The sequence below is a fragment of the Gorilla gorilla genome, chromosome 9 (assembly GCF_029281585.2).
Source record: "Gorilla gorilla gorilla isolate KB3781 chromosome 9, NHGRI_mGorGor1-v2.1_pri, whole genome shotgun sequence".
NCBI lineage: Eukaryota > Metazoa > Chordata > Mammalia > Primates > Hominidae > Gorilla > Gorilla gorilla.
Window position 1 is genome coordinate 73,697,667 of NC_073233.2, and position 15,839 is coordinate 73,713,505.

The 15,839-nt window shown below is 58.6% G+C and overlaps 1 protein-coding gene across 2 annotated transcripts; it reads left to right on the plus strand.

The window, feature by feature from the left end:
* The first annotated feature begins 567 nt into the window (after positions 1-567).
* OVOL1 (ovo like transcriptional repressor 1) lies at positions 568-10,880 on the plus strand. Of its 2 annotated transcripts, none has more exons than XM_031016504.3 (4): positions 568-1,175; positions 7,701-7,918; positions 8,208-8,397; positions 8,716-10,880. In XM_031016504.3, the coding sequence occupies exons 1-4, from the start codon at positions 1,076-1,078 to the stop codon at positions 9,009-9,011; spliced, it is 804 nt and encodes a 267-aa protein (XP_030872364.1). In that variant the 5' UTR covers positions 568-1,075; the 3' UTR covers positions 9,012-10,880. The 2 variants fall into 2 exon arrangements, with proteins under 2 accessions (XP_030872364.1, XP_055210495.1); XM_055354520.2 differs by lacking the exon at positions 568-1,175 and adding an exon at positions 1,406-2,756.
* Positions 10,881-15,839: the final 4,959 nt, after the last annotated feature.

Below are 15,839 nucleotides of genomic sequence, written 5' to 3' on the forward strand. Positions count from 1 at the left end.
TCGGCGCACTCCGCGCAGTTGAAGCCACTTCCTCCGTGAAGCCCTCCGGGCAGAAGGCGGGTTCTCCGACGGGTACCCGGTCGCGCGGTCCGTGCCTCCCCACACACCGGCCGGGGCCGCTCCTGCGGCCCTGCGTGCCTTTTCGCACAAAGCCGGCGCCCAGCAAACACCTCCCCGGCTGAGCCACGAGTTGCTCAGCCAAGCCTTTGGGATCCCGCGCCGCCTGGGCCCAGGCCCGGTTCAACAAGTGCGGACCGGGCCGCCCGTTCCCGCCCGGCGGCTTCGCGCCTCCCCAGGAGCCTCGGGCGCGCCGGGTTGGGCCGGCCCTAGTGGGACGAGTTTCGTGTCATCACCCGCGGAGCGTGCCAGCGCCGGTGCAAATAACGTTGCCCCCTCCCTCCCTGCTCCGCTCGCTCCGAAACTCCTGTTTGCAAACGCCAGTACGCCTGGCTAGGAGGTCCCGCGGGGGCCGGGCCGGCTGGGCAGCCAGAGGCTGAGTGCCCGAAGCCCGCCCCCCGACCCCGCCCCGCCCGGCCGCCCCGCCCGGGCCGCGAGGCCACCTCACCCGCAGCGGAATGGAAACCGGTTCGACAGGTAACAAATAGGTGGGTTGTCACCGTTATTTCCCAACGCATGCGCCGTCGCTCCCCGGGCCACCCCAAGCTAATTAGATCAGATCACCGCCCCCCACCCCCACCCCCCCGCCCCAGCCACCAACACACACCGCCGCGAGCCAATAAAGCGTGAACCCGTCCGTCCGGCTCGCACTTTAAGACTTCCCGAGCGGCGGCGGGGACGCCAGTGGAGCCGGGAGACGCTTACCTGCCGCTTCCCCGCGCCGCCCGGTGCACCTGGCCGCAAGGGACCTCGTTCGCAGGGAAGACGGCGACACTCCGCAGAGGTGGAACCGGCGCGCGCCGTCCGGGCTCGGACCTTCCCCGGAACGTGGGGGCGCCTTAGCGACTCCTTCCCTGCTGTGCCCCCGTTCCCGGCGTTCAGCCCGGCCCCGCAAAGGTGGGACGGCTCCCGGCTTCAGTTACGGAAGCGGCCCGTGTCCAGCGACGAGGGTTCGAAAATGCCCCGCGCGTTCCTGGTGAAGAAGCCGTGCGTCTCCACGTGCAAGAGGAACTGGAGCGAACTCCCCGACGAGGAGCGCGGCGAGATCTACGTGCCAGGTGAGGCTCCAACCGCCCTCCGGCCTGGGGCGCCCGCGGCGGCGTCGAGGCTGCGGGCGGGCGGGCGCAGGTCCGCGGAGCCACGCGGCAGGCGCGGTGTGGAAGCCGGGGCTGAATGCGGCCGCGGCCTGGGCTGGGTGGGCCCGCGGTTCTCGACCCGGGACTCGGGGGGCGGGGGCGGGGCCGGCGGAAGAGCGCTGGTCGGGGCGGGGGCTGCATGGTGGAAGGGGAGCCGCTCCCAGGGCCGGGGGGCGCGGAACCGCCTACTCCCACCCCCTGAACCGCGGCACAGAGGAGGCAGCGGGGTGTGTCACCGCTCAGGCGACCCTCGGCTCCGACGTCGTAAATCCAGAAAACCGGGACTTGCATGAGGCGGGAGGAAGGCACTGGAGCGATGCCACTTTGGGGGGCGGGGAGCGGGCTGGAGTTTCGGCCGAGATTTGTGTTAAAAGACTCAGAGCTTCAGCCGCTCGCACAGGTCCTTCCTCCTCCCCCACAACACTGGTGGCCGGGTCGGAGTGAGGGTCGGGCCGGCGGGGGGCGTGGGCCCCCAGATTTTCGTTGGGCTCCGGCTGCTGGTCCCGCGCAGTGAGCCGATACGGTGGGGCAGGCGCCCGCTGCGCCCCGCTTGCCCTTAAAGCAGAGGTGGGATCGGGTCTCACCTCTGCTAGAAACGCACTTCCTTCACCTTGCGGAGGGCACAATTGCATGGAAAGCAGCTGCAGGGAGCCCACCCCACAGCGGAGGGCCAGGCCCGGGGAAGCTGGTGTACCCAGTTATTTTTGGCAGACGGCTAGACAGCGTCGACTGTGAGAGTTGCTTCTTCCTCCAGCGGCATCTTCCCCTGAACGCCCCAAGAACACTCCTACCTCTTCTGTCCTCCCCCACCCCCAACAAAGTCTTTGGTCTGGAGAAAGCCTGCTTCCTTCCGAACGCCCCCTCCCCAGGCCTTGGGGGCGGGGCGGGGACGCTCTGAACGCCCAGCCCAGCCCCTCCGAGGGGGGAGGGGAGGAGTAATTAACCAACTGACTTTGACCCTTGATCTGCAGACTCCCTGGCACCGCCCCAGGCCTTGTAGGAAAGTGGGGAAATGAGGGCAGCAGTGAGGGGCCCCGTGAGGGCTCTTGCTCAGTTTCCCTCCTGAATAAGCTGTTGGAGACAGTGTCCTGGTGAGGTCTTTGTGGCCTGACCTTCCAGGACCCAGTGGCCTGTGGCGCTGGCAGGATGTTTCACAGCTTAACCTGATCTCAAGGGGGACCCCTCTTCCACCATTCCTTAAAACAAGGGAATGTGCCAGAAGACCGTGGTAACCCCAGTGGGGAAACTGAGGCAAAAAGGGAAGTGAGTGGCCTCCTCACCTGAGGCAGATTAGGGTGTGGGCTCAGAATTCTGTGTATAGCTTCTTGCTTGGCCACACTCCCTGGTGAGCTGGCTGGTTCTCTACCTGGGGGTTGGTGGGGGCACGCAGAGGGCCAGAGCCCCCTTCCCGCTCCGCCCTCCGCCCTCCACCCTCACCTGTGTTTGACTTGCTGCTTAGCTGCTCCTTGGGATCTGATAAACTGAACTTGGACCGTGGTAAAGGTGAGCTGAGCCCTGAGCCAGGCTCAGTGTGCTGTTATTTTTAGTTTTATTTCACATCCCAATCAGTAACAGATCATGTGTTGACTTTTACAAAGGACAAAGAAATTCCGTTGGTTGAAATCATTGACTTCTTTTTGTCCTAGCTATTTTCTCCGCCACACTTCTAGTGGCCACAGTGGAAGTGGCAGGGGAGACGTATGCCCCAGGGGCTTCCTGTCAGGTGCAGGGGAGGGCCTCTGGGTGGTCCAGGCCACCCACTGGCACCATCCAGGTGAGGGAGACCTGCCGGCTTCTCTGTAGGCTCCTCCAGGATGTGTGGCGGGAGTCCAATCTCAAGGATGAAGGGAGAATTTGTCCTCATCCCCATGGCAAGGAGAGAATCCTGTGGGTCAAGTAAAGGGTAGAAGATAGAGAACTTAATTTTACCTCTGAAAGTCATGTGGCCCACTGGAGAGTTTTCCCACAGTTTTTGGCAATGAGAAAGGGAATGTCCTCAGTCCACGCTCGGGTGCCTCAGATGGCTGGAGAGTGGGGGTGCGTTTTGTGCTGGCCTGTCCACTGGCTGGGCCATTCCATCACCAGCCAACCATGACCCCAGAGCCAGCTGGGCACGTTTCCGTTCACCTCACAGATTCCTGGTAAGTTGTGACCAGCTAAGCGTTGACCCCATTTCCAGTGGAGGGCCCAGGAACGTGGGAGTGTTTGAGTTCTGACCTTCCTGCCAGGTTCCTCTGAGACCCTCAAAGCCTCCCAGAGACCACCTGGAAGGAGAAGGTTTTACAGGCCAGAGACGCTGGGCCCCAGCCCGACAGCACTGATTCCAGGGCCCCAGTTTGACAATCGCATCAGCCTCTCTCCCCAAGGCAGAATTCTAGAGCTTCTCACTCCCAGGGCAGAATCTTTCCCCTGGGAAGAGGTGAAGATGGTTGCAAGCACCCTGGAAACTTGAAAGGATTACTGGCTAGGAAGCCACCTTGAACCGCTCCCCCAACCACCCTCCCCTCGCCTTCGTTATGTCAATATTGACTTGGAGTGACAGGGAGTAATGCTGGTTCCTTGAGGATAAACCTAGGCACCTGTACCCAGGGGGTAAATTCTACCTCCTGGACTGACCAGGGAAGGGCTCCAGGAACAGGGTTGAAGCTGGTTCCCCCGAGCCCCACCCCATGCTGAGTGAAATCGCCAGGCCAGGAAAGCACCTGAGGACAGACTGAGGCTGGAAGCTGGAGTCAAGGAGCATCCCAGGGCCTCTCCCAGGCCTCCCACCACTGCTTCCCAGCCTCCCCTCTGTCACTGGGCTGACCACAGTCTGCTCTGCCACTCGCCTGGTGGACACTCGAGCTCAGGGAGGCCAGCAGGCTGGGCGGTGGGACACTGGAGCTTCCTTCAAGGAATGCGGTCCAGCCTGGCTCTACCACTAGGTAGTGTGGGCGCTTGGGCAGATCTCTTTCCAGCTGGTCAGGAAGGCTGAGAGTGAGCTTTGGGGCCCAAGGATGTGTCGGGGGTGAGGATAGTGAGAGCTCCGGCCTCTGATGGGATGGTTACCCTATAGTCATTCCTGGGCCGTGTTTGGCAGCGAAGGAGATGTTTGCTGTGCTTGCCAGGGAGCGGGGCTGGGAGAGTGGAAGCCACACAGTGGACAGAGACAGAAGAGCAGCATGGGCCTGGGCAGCCAGCTAGATGAGACTCCTACCTGTCCCCTGGGATCCTGTCACCCAGGCTGCTAGGCTGTCTGTGCTGAGCTTGGGTGTCCCAAGGCGGAAACCTGGCAGATGATTTGTCTCAGAAAGAACAGGTGAGGGCGAGTCCTTTGGCCGCAGGGAGGATGGTGAGGGAAGCTGGCCATGGGTGAAGTCGGGGCTCCTTTGTATCATCGGCCATTTCAACAAGTCCTGGACAGAGTCCCACAGAGGCACTGGGCCTGTGCCTGGCTGGGTGAGGGCTGCAACAGGAAGCACTGCTCCCACTGTTCTGGGCAGGCACCCTGGCACAAGGGCCGAGGCACAGTTTTAACTTCTTTGTGGATACCCAGTGAAAAGCGGTTGGGAAAGAGGGAAAATATACTGTCTGAGGGGACCTGTGGCAGTTCACAGCGTGGAAACAGAAGGCCAAGAGACTGGCCCATGCGTTTCCGGGCCGGCCTGCCTCTGGCTGGTGCTGGGTCCTTTTGGATGATTGCTAGCTGACCTATGCGGACCAGAGGCACGGGGGGCACCAGCCCTTCCTGATAAGGGTGCAAGGCTGCTGAGAACCAGCTGCACTGTGCTGACATGCTGGGCCCCCGTCTCACCTTCAGAACTGGGCTGACCCCCATGTTCTGGGGAAGCACCCATGTGGTCAGTGGGGCCCAGGAGGGGGTCATCCTTGCATCTGCTTCACTTACTCTCCCCAGAGAGCCAGGGACAGGCCTCATGCCCAGCCCTGTCCTGAGGCCTTGGATGGGGGGACCCGGCACTTTCCCCAACATCTGGGCCAGCAGCTTTCCATCCAAGAGATGGAGGACTTACAGAGGCCAAGGCAGGAGACAGGCCTCGATGGGCAGCTGCCCTGGACACAGTCCCTCGGTGTCCATGCCTCTGCTCTGAGCCTGGCCCTCAACATTGTCCAGGTAGAGGCAAGTAGGGCCAGCAGGAGGGGACCCATAAGCCCCCAGGCAGTAGGAAGAGGGCCAAGCTAGTTTGGCCTTGCCATACTCCACGGCTGTGGGCGGGTGATGAGTGGTCATAGCGCCACCGCCTTGCCGGAAACATCTAATTAGGGACAGAGAGCACCACAAGCAGGGCCCAACCAGTTCTGCTTCCTGCCTCCTGCCACTCAGTGCCAGGTGGCACGCCAGTGTGCACTCCCTGTGCGTGTGGCCGCAGAAGGGACACACTCATGGGGGTGGCAGGGAGACAGGTTTGGCAGGGTGGGTGGGATGAGGCAAACGTCCCCACCCTGGCAGCGGGTGGCCGCCCATCCAGTCTCCTCTGCCCCTCGCTCAGGGTGGAGGTGGACCAGAGAGCCAAAGCAGGCAGGCCCACTCCCTGGCCCCGGTCTCCCAGCACCAGCTCAGCCAGGTTTGTGTGGAACAGCAGAGGTGGGCAAAGGACACAGGTCTCCTCCCAAATGCATGGATCTCAGGACCCTAACCATGAGCTTCCCCTCTCGTGGAGCAAGGCAGCCCAGAGCAGCCACCCTTGTGGGCTCAGCCCGTCCCTCACCTGCTGTCTCCTGCCCTGCTGTGGTGCAGCTGGGGGACCTCGCTCACACCATCCAGTACTAACAGGCAGAGGAGGGTAGAGGTTCCTGTTTGTCTCCACGTGGATTGAGAAATGGAAACTGTCATCCAGCTTTGAATTCTCAGCCAAGGTCTCCAATAGCTGGTGAGCCTGCATCAGAAGCTCACCATCGCCCCTGCCCACCCCCAGCCGTGTGGGCACAGACAGCTCCTGCGGCAGGGGAACAGGCCTGGGTAGACAGCCAGACCCCGACGACTTGAGCCTGACACTCAGACTCAGAGAAAGGTGCAGTGCCAGCCCAGAGGCCAGGCCGGGGCCAGGCGCTGGTGAATCAACCCTAGGAATGAGGTGGCTCATTAAAGGCCCCCGGACAGACGGACGCCAGTGCCTGCAGGACGGGTTCTGGGCGGTGGCGGGTGCATTCTTCTCTCTCAGACCTTTGTTGTGTTTTGAGGGGGCGAGAGCTGGGGCCTCTCCCGAAACTTCAGCATTGTCAAACGCACCCTTGCTCCGCAATCACATTCCTCTGCTTCCCCCACGTCCCTGTCCTCCTGGGAGAAGAGGTGAGGGCGGCAGCCCTCCTGCCCGGGCCCAAGCCCGTTCTCTGTCTCGCCGGCTGTGGGATGGCAGGGTGCACAGGGCCGTGCTCCTGCTTCTGCAATCCCACATCAGCCTCCCTCGGAAGCTCACTTATCCTTTTGGTCATAGGCCCCTCGTGATTTTTCCTTCTGAAGCTTGGAAGATGTCCTTAGCTTACAGGTTTCAAGTACTGAGCTCAGGCTCTTTGGAAGAAAAATATTAAGTTGAAAAATTTGCCCCAGCTCTGTTGGCTTTGAGAATTGTCTGTCTGTGTCCCTCGAGAGTGCTCTCTTTCTGGTCCTCTCTAGTCAGCACTGGGCTCAGGGTCTGAAGCCAAGCCTCCCCGGCCCGTTTGGTGTGAGGTGTCTGCCGTGGGGTGTGGCTGCATCCAAGGGCTGCCAGGTATCGGTGCTGCCGCTGCTGAGGGAGCCCAGCCCGACATGCCCCGGCGAGCGGTCCTGCCGAGGGGGAGGGTTGCATAAGCCTGGGCAGGCTGCCGAGACTGTTAGGCTGCATCCACCTGCGGTTCCCTGACCTCCTCCCTGTTCCACCCACCTGGCCTGTTTCCCTGCAGAGCTGGGACCAGCTGGGAGTGGAGAGCCTGGAGCCCTGGGGTGCAACAGCAGGGACCGGCCTGCTGGGGTGGGGGTGGGAGGCAGGGCTAGGACCACCCAAACCCCCAAGGCCAGCAGCCAAATCTGTTGGAGAGGCCTGGAGTGGCCCAGACCACAGGGACCCTTCTGATGAGGCTCCAAGAGCTGTCCCTGGGCAGAAGGTCTCCACTGGTGCCCTTTGTCCCTGCAGGAGAGTGGATGAGGCCTGGAATTCAGAGGGACCAGCCCAGGTGGGGCAGGCAGACAACTCCGGAGGGATAATTGGCAGGGCAGTTCGGTCCTCCCAGTTCCGCTAAGACACAAATTACTCAGCGGGCAGTGGTGCTTGGCTGGCATCACCTGCAATTACCTTAATAGGGCGGGAGGGCGGTGCAGCAGTGGTGGTCGGGGCAGCCCCACTCTGCTGCGTGCCTGCGATGGGAGGGACGGAGTCTCCAGGTTCCAGCCGTCTCACGGCTAGGGAAGCTTCCAGAAACCCGCTGGACCCTCTCTTCTCTACCAAGCCTCTCACCTGTCTGTTCTCTCCCCAGTCAGCCTGGGCTTCTGTCCACCACAGCCCTACCGGGAGCCGGAACCCTCTGTGGCCGAACCCCCTTCCTGCCCGCTGGCTTTGAACATGAGCCTTCGAGACTCTAGCTACAGCATGGCCCCCGGGCCCTGTGTGGTGGCCCAGCTGCCCTCTGAAGACATGGGCCACTTGACAGACCCCCAGAGCAGAGACCATGGCTTCCTGCGCACCAAGATGAAGGTAATGCCACTCGCGCTGTCTCCGAGGGCCGGGGGCGTGCGTGTAGACCTGCGTCCCGCTCATGAGACATGGCACAAATGAGATATAGGCAGAGACTGACCTGGGACCTGGGCCAAGGTTTCTGCAGAGGAGTGCCGATCTCCGGGCAGACGGCACAGAGCTGTGGTCTCTGGGAGGTGGGCACCACCCTCCTCAGGGACACTGGGGGCTGGCATCCATGTCTTCCCAATCTGCCAGCCTGTGGCCCCAACTTCTGGATGTCTGTCAGCAATGCCGTCCTCACCCACAGGTGACCCTTGGGGACAGTCCCAGTGGAGACCTGTTCACCTGCCATATCTGCCAGAAGGCCTTCACCTACCAGCGCATGCTGAACCGCCACATGAAGTGTCACAACGACGTCAAGAGGCACCTCTGCACGTACTGCGGGAAGGGCTTCAATGACACCTTCGACCTCAAGAGACATGTCCGAACTCACACTGGTAAGTGGAAGCCCATGGCTGGGAGGAGCACCCCAGATCCTCCTGGCCGCGGCCGTGCGGGAAAAGTCCAGCACCCCCTGCTCTCCCTCGGTGATGGGCAGCCTGGGAGAGCATCCCGGAGCTCAGGGCCAAAGTCCTCCTGAGCTCATCAGTTAGGAGTTTTGATTTGAGAGTCACTTGGGAAGTTGGTGTTGGACAGGCCTCCGTCCATCCCTTGGCCCTAGAGGCAGGGGTCCTGTCCTTTCTGTGTCTGGAAGCAGCCGACAGCCTCTGAAGTCCCTGCCAGGTCTCTGATGCTGGCCCCTGTCCTCCCCACAGGCGTGCGGCCCTACAAGTGCAGCCTGTGTGACAAGGCCTTCACGCAGCGCTGCTCTCTGGAGTCTCACCTCAAGAAGATCCACGGTGTGCAGCAGAAGTACGCATACAAGGAGCGGCGGGCCAAGCTGTACGTGTGTGAGGAGTGCGGCTGCACATCTGAGAGCCAGGAGGGCCACGTCCTGCACCTGAAGGAGCACCACCCTGACAGCCCGCTGCTGCGCAAGACCTCCAAGAAGGTGGCTGTGGCACTACAGAACACTGTCACTTCCCTGCTGCAGGGCAGCCCCCACCTGTGAGTGGCTCGAGCCCTGGGGGTGCTCCTGGAAGCCCCAAGAGCATCCAGCATTGCCTCCCAGCTGCCTGGCCAGCCCACCCTCCTGCGACCTCTCACCCGAACACCAGTGATCAGGACTGGAGCCCCCGTGCCTTGGTCTCCCCCCTGGGCACACGTGCTCACTCAGGCCCAGCAATGACCTCTGCTCATTTTTGCATTTTTGACTTATGGGCCGAGGCTGTTCTGAGCCTGGGAAGATGTACCTATGTCAGGAGAAGGGATGAGGCCAAGGCTGCCTTCAATTAGAAGCAGCCGCCCACAGAGACAGGCACTGTGTGCCTGGCAGCAGGACTTCCTACCCAGAGGAGGTTCGAGCTAGGATCCCACTGCCCCCGCCTCTCAGCACAGGGCAGGGGCTGCAGGTCCCCAGTGGACATCAGAGTCAAAAGCACTGGCAAAGGGTACCCCTGCAAACAACTGCGGTGGGGGCTGGCAGTGGACCCCCCACCTGGCAGGGCTTCTAATGCTCAGGGTTCTGGAGGGCTCTGTCCTTCCGGCAAGGAGAGGCACATGTGTGCCCAGCCGTGTGTGTGCGTGTGCTTGTGTGTGTGCACTGCTGTGTGTGTGTGCACGCACAGGAAGCCTTTCCACATATCACCTCATTTCTAAGAAATAAACTGCAAGGTGCCAAGAAGGTTTTATTTCCTTTTTTTTTTTTTAAAGATGACAAATGTACAGATGTTAATATATTTTTGGTGCCAATGGCGATGTTTTTAAGAGTGGGATGGAGCTGGCTTTTCTCCATTCCCACGCGCTTCTATTTATCCTGGACATTTCAAACCTCCTCTGTGCCTTGGCTCTGGGCAGGGGCTGCCCCAACCCACCCCCGTTCTTTGTACGTGCTGAGACAGCCACTGGAAGATCTTCCTCTAGCGGCGCCCTGGACGGCTGCTCCTGCGAACAGCCCATGGCATCTTCTGCTCTTCCCTCCTGGCTCTGCCCTGCACATCCTGTTGAGGCAAGCCCCAGTGACCCGGAGAGCTGGCCTGATGCTGAGGGTGTGTCCTCCTGGGGCTTTAGGGGGCAGGCAGGTGGGACGAATGATGATGCCCATCCACTACCTGAAGCACTAGGACACTCTTGCAGGGCCAGGCTGGAAGACCGGCCCTTTTCTTGGTTGAGTCAAAAGCCCTAGCACAGTGGCAAAAAATGGGACAGAATGATGACCAGCACCTCAGAAACTTCCAGAGGGAGGAGAGGATTTAATGGCTACCAAATTGTATCTGTTGCCTTTTTTCTGACTTTTTCACCTGACCAGGCTGGGGTTTGGAGTGGCTGTGGGGAGAGCCGTCCTGGCTGGCTGGCTGGCTCCCTTGCTGCAGCTGGGAAAGGGGTTCTGGGTATAAAGAGGTGTGTGTCTTGTGGGCCAAAGGGAAAGACAGGCAGGGGTCAGAGCCAGCCTGCCAGAGGCAAATGCAAAAGAGGTCCCCAGAACACAGCCAGCTGGGCAGCCCCTTAAAGCCAAACCCCACCTGAAGCAGAACCACTTTGGCCTCCCCTGCCCAAAATGGGTAGTGTCTACACCTCCCCGGGTTCAGGCTCAGGCCCAGCCCTGGGCTGACCTGAGAGGAAGGCTCCTTCCTGGACTGCCCTCTGAAATGTGTATAGATTGATTCTAAAATCTCTTGTTTCACTTGACTTTAGAGTGTCTGGGACGCTGCTGTATTCTGAAAGTCACATAGCACACAGTAATGTTATCTGGAAGCTCTGTTTTTGTTTACATTTCTGTATCCCTGGGTTGACTGCCAATCCGAGGCCGTCATGAAGCTCTGTGTTGTCTGTTTTATTTTATAACCTTCCTCTCAACTATTAAAATTAGAGATCTAATGTTTTCTGTGTTTCCGATGTTTTTGTCTTATGGGCCCCTTATTCCCCATGCAGAGAAGTAATGGAAACAATTGACACATTCTTATCCAAACCCTTCCTCGTTACGGTCACTGGGGGGCCCTGGTCAAGACAAGAGCCTGGCCCAGATAGCTTAAGTGACCTGCCCAGGGCCTCAGACAGTCACTGCCTGCTGAGTCCTGGTTTAGCATGCTGTGCTATCAGCAGCGGCAGCAGCGGGGCGCCCTCAGCTCCGTCCATCAGCCTCATACTACCCTTCATCTACCTCTGCCAGGCTGAGGCCACCAGGCTTTATGTAGTCACCCGGGGATCCAGTCTTAGCCTCCCAGGACCCTCCCAGGGTTAGACCACAGAAGGAGCCACAGTCCCAAAAAGAGGGTGCAAAGCTCACATCACTTCTGGTCAGACACTTAGGGACGGCCACACTCTGTGTCCACACACCTAGGGACAGCCATATTCTGTGTCCATGCACCTAGGGATGGCCACACCTGTGCCCACGCACCTAGGGACAGCAACACTCTGCATCCAGGCACCTAGGGACAGCCACACACTGTGTCCACGCACCTAGGGACGGACGCACCTTGTCCACGCACTGAGGGACAGCCACACCTGTATCCACACACCTAAGGATGGCCACACCTGTGTCCACGCACCGAGGGATGGCCACACCTCTGTCCAGGCACCCAGGGACAGCCACACCTGTGTCCATGCACCTAGGGACGGCTGCACCTGCACAGCCCTTGTGCTGTGCCAGGCACACTCAGAAGTGTGTTATGTATATTGGCTCACTTGACTCAACTCGCTTCTGAGGCAGGTTCTGTGACCACCCCCACCCTGGCAGACAGAATTTGGGTAGCTGACACAGTGTCTCACAACTGACCAGCAGTGGAGCTAGGCTGCCACCCGCCTGGCCTGGCCCAGGGTCTGCTCAGTAACTGCTCACGCTATGGATGGAGAAAGCAGTAAGGGACGTAGGGTCCCTCTAGGCAATTCAAACTAGGAGGAAATTTGGAGCTTGCCTGGCTTTCCCTGTCGCTTATCAGGATTGCTCTGGGAGACTGATCTCTTTGGGGGCCCTGGTCCCTGGGTCCCAATTCGTGCTTTTCCACCATGGCCTGGCTAGATGGATAAGAAAGCTACAGGCCTGGGACACTGGTCTTTTTCCAGGAGGCGTGAGAAGGGTTGGTACCAGGCGCTGTGAGGCGAGGGAAGACATCCTTTTCCAAGGCTCCCTGTAGCCGCCCACAGGACTAAAAAGGGCCCCAACCAATTTTCTGTCTCTAAATAGCTGGCCATGAAGGATTTCTCTTATCCAGAGAGGCCTCTCTGTGAAAGGCCAACTAAATCCCATTTCCTATCCCAAGACGTGCACCCTGCTGTTGGGAACCCAGGGGACTACCCACCACATGAACTTCAGGAGGCAGGACAGCCTCCAGGAAGCAGGGGCAGTGTAGGGGTGGAAGAGGCTCCCTCTGAGCCTCTGCACTCCCTCCCACGCCTCAGATGAGCTCAGGTGGGTGCCGTGCCCTGTGCCACCCAGAAGAGCTCTTCCCTAGCAGGGTGGGGCCAGTCATATTTCCAGGCCCAGAATATTCTCCAGGCTCTGTTGGATTGTGGCTGTGAGGGAAATGAAAAGTGTACAGGGCTCTGCTGACTGGGAAAAAGAGAGGAGATTATCTAACCCAGAACAAATGGTGTGGCCAAACTACAAACACTATGGAACCCAAAAGCAGTCTTTTGCATCAGAAAGAACAAAGAGGGGGGTCTGCAGCTGGGCTGGAAGAACAGGAGGATGTGAGCAGAACAGAGGAGGAGGTGTTTCGGGGAAGGAAAGTGGGCTCAGACACCAGGGGAGAGGAGTGAAGCCAGGAGCGGGGTGGAAGGCGTCCCTGTTTCCACTAAAGCCGATGCCTCTTCATTCAGCCAGTCACACTGTAGGCATTTTTTGAGTCCCGCCTAGGTGCCAGGAAGAACTGGTAACTATACAAGATTCTGAGACACAGGAGAGCTGGGGGATGTAGCCAGACAGCCTTATCAAGGATGAACGGAGAGTCCTATTTTTATACCTAAAAACAAAGCAACCAAGGGCAGGGTGGGAAAAACTTTACAACAACAGTAAGTGCCATTAAGATTTATATTCTATCTTGGAATATTTTCCAATATATATATTTTTTGAGACGGAGTTTCGCTCTTGTCGCCCAGGCTGGAGTGCAATGGCATGATCTCAGCTTACTTCAACCTCTGGCTCCCAGGGTTCAAGCTATTCTCCCGCCTCAGCCTCCCGAGTAGCTGAGATTACAGGTGCCCACCACCATGCCTGGCTAATTTTTTGTATTTTTAGTAGAGACAGAGTGGTTTCATCATGTTCGCCAGGCTGGTCTCGAACTCCTGACCTCAGGTATTCCACCCATCTTGGCCTCCTAAAGTGCCGGGATTACAGGTGTGAGCCACTGCACCCGGCTCCCTTTTTTTTTTATAGTGAATATATATTATTTTTACAATCAGAACAAAAAGTTGTAAGACAATTTAGGTGTTTTCAGTGACCTGAAGTTCAACAGGTCAACAGGAAAATGGGGCGGTCCCTTCCCCTGCCACCCAAAAAAGAGCTAATGATGGCTGAGAGTGGCGGCTCACAGCTATAATCCCAAAACTTTGGGAAGCCAAGGCAGGCGGATCGCTTGAGCCCAGGAGTCAGAGGCAAGCCTGGGCAACATAGGGAGATCCTGTCTCTACAAAAAAATTTTAGAATTAGGCCGGGTGTGGTGGCTCATGCCTGTAATCCCAGCACTTTGGGAGGCTGAGGCGGGTGGATCACCTGAGGTCAGGAGTTCCAGACCAGCCTGGCCAATATGGCGAAACCCTGTCTCTACAAAAAATACAGAAATCTGCCAGGTATGGTGGCACACTCCTGTAATCCCAGCTACTCAGGAGGCTGAGGCAGGAGAATCGCTTGAACCCTGGAGACAGAGGTTTCAGTGAGCCAAGATTGAGCCACTGCACTCCAGCCAGGGTGACAGAACAAGACTCTGTCTCAAAAAAAAAAAAAAAAATTAACTGGGCATGGTAGCATGTTCCTCTAGTCCCAGCTACTCCTGGGGCTAAGGTGGGAAAATTGCTTGAGCCTGGGAGGTCAAGACTGCAGTAAGCTGAGATTGCACCACTGCACTCCAGCCTGTGTGACAGCGCGAGACCCTACCTCCCAGAAAAAAAAAAAAGCTAATGTGATTTTGGACAATATCAGAAGTGTGGCACCAACAGCCAAGGCTGCCTCCCTCTGCTTGGTCAGGCACCCATCAGTGGTGCAGGGGAAGAGCAGGGCCTCAAATCAGGAGCCTGGTCTGAGCCTAGCCCTCTGTCACTGTCTGCGTGATCCCAGGCGAGTGACCACCTCTGTTTCCTCATCTATAAAATGAGGTGGGCTCCTAAACCCAAAAGTTCCAGTTCCTCTCTGCTCTAAAGACTCCATAAAAACTTTTTTTTTTTTTTTTAGGCAGAGTCTCACTCGCTCTTGTCACCAGGCTGGAGTGCAGTGGCTCAATCTCGGCTCACTGCAACCTCCGCCTCCTGGGTTCAAGCGATTCTCCTGCCTCAGCCTCCTGAGTAGCTGGGATTATAGGCACCCGCCACCATGCCCAGCTAATTTTTGTACTTTCAGTAGAGATGGGGTTTCAGCATGTTGGCCAGGCTGGTCTTGAACTCCTGACCTCAGGTGATCCACCCGCCTTGGCCTCCCAAATTGTTGGGATTACAGGCATGAGCCACCATGCCCAGCCTCATAAAAACTCTTGAAGACACTTGCTGGCAAACTGGCAGAGGTGAGGAGGCTAAAGGCTGGGAGGTTGCCCTGCAGGAGGGGCCAAGGGCGGGGATGCCAGGAGAGTGGTGCAGGCAGCTGGAGACTCTTTCAAGCGCCCCAAGCCCCAGCTGCTGGGAACGGCTGGAGGGCCGCTGGCCTGGCTGGGGGTCATTTGCTGGGACTCACTAAAGGGACCTAATTCTGGCACTGCAGGTGGGACACAGCCACAAAATCTCCTAGCCACAAAATCCTCTAAGGTCAAAGTGCGCTGGCCGTGATTTCCAGTCCTGCTCATCAGATCCAAGTGGGATGGAAGAGACAGCCGAGCAGACAGCAAGACCTGCAGCAAGGCGGCTCCCTGCGCTGAACCACGGGCAGGCGCTCCCCTCTGATCCTCTCACTGTCTGGGTCCACTCCCTCGGGCGATGGCAGCCACCTGACCCAGGATGTCCCGCTCTTTTCACAGCCAAATCTCTCTTCCTGAGCTCTGGAGTCTGTCTGGCTCTTGCTCTCCCACCTTAGGCTCCAGGGCCTGGCTCTTTCAGTCCCTACAACCAACCAGTCAGCTCCCAGTTCACCGCCGTCCCCCAACACCCCAGCTCTCCCAGGCAGAGGTGGCATGGAGGCAGCGGAGGCGGCAGGCAGGCTGCATGTGGGGGCTCAGGCACCTCGTCCCTGTGGGCCCATGCCAGGGGTAGGTTGACTCAAGTGTGGAGATCGGGGTCTTGGGCAAGGGCGCTCCTTTGTGACTTAGATCTTCCAGGCTCTGTTTCCTGATTGTAAGAGCTGGGTATCAGTGCCTGATTTCCTCCATTCCTCACTTTCTGTCTCTCTGTGACATGATTCCATACAATCCTACTTTGATCAATCTTTTAAAATAGAAAAAAGGCCGGGCGTGGTGGCTCTCGCCTGTAATCCCAGCACTTTGGGAGGCCGAGGCAGGCAGATCACGAGGTCAGGAGATCCAGACCATCCCAGCTAACACGGTGAAACCCGATATCTACTAAAAATACAAAAAAAAATTAGCCAGGCATGGTGGCACGTGCCTGTAGTTCCAGCTACTCGGGAGGGTGAGGCAGGAGTATCACTTGAACCCAGGAGGCAGAGGTTGTAGTGAGCCGAGATCACGCCACTGCACTCCAGTCTGGG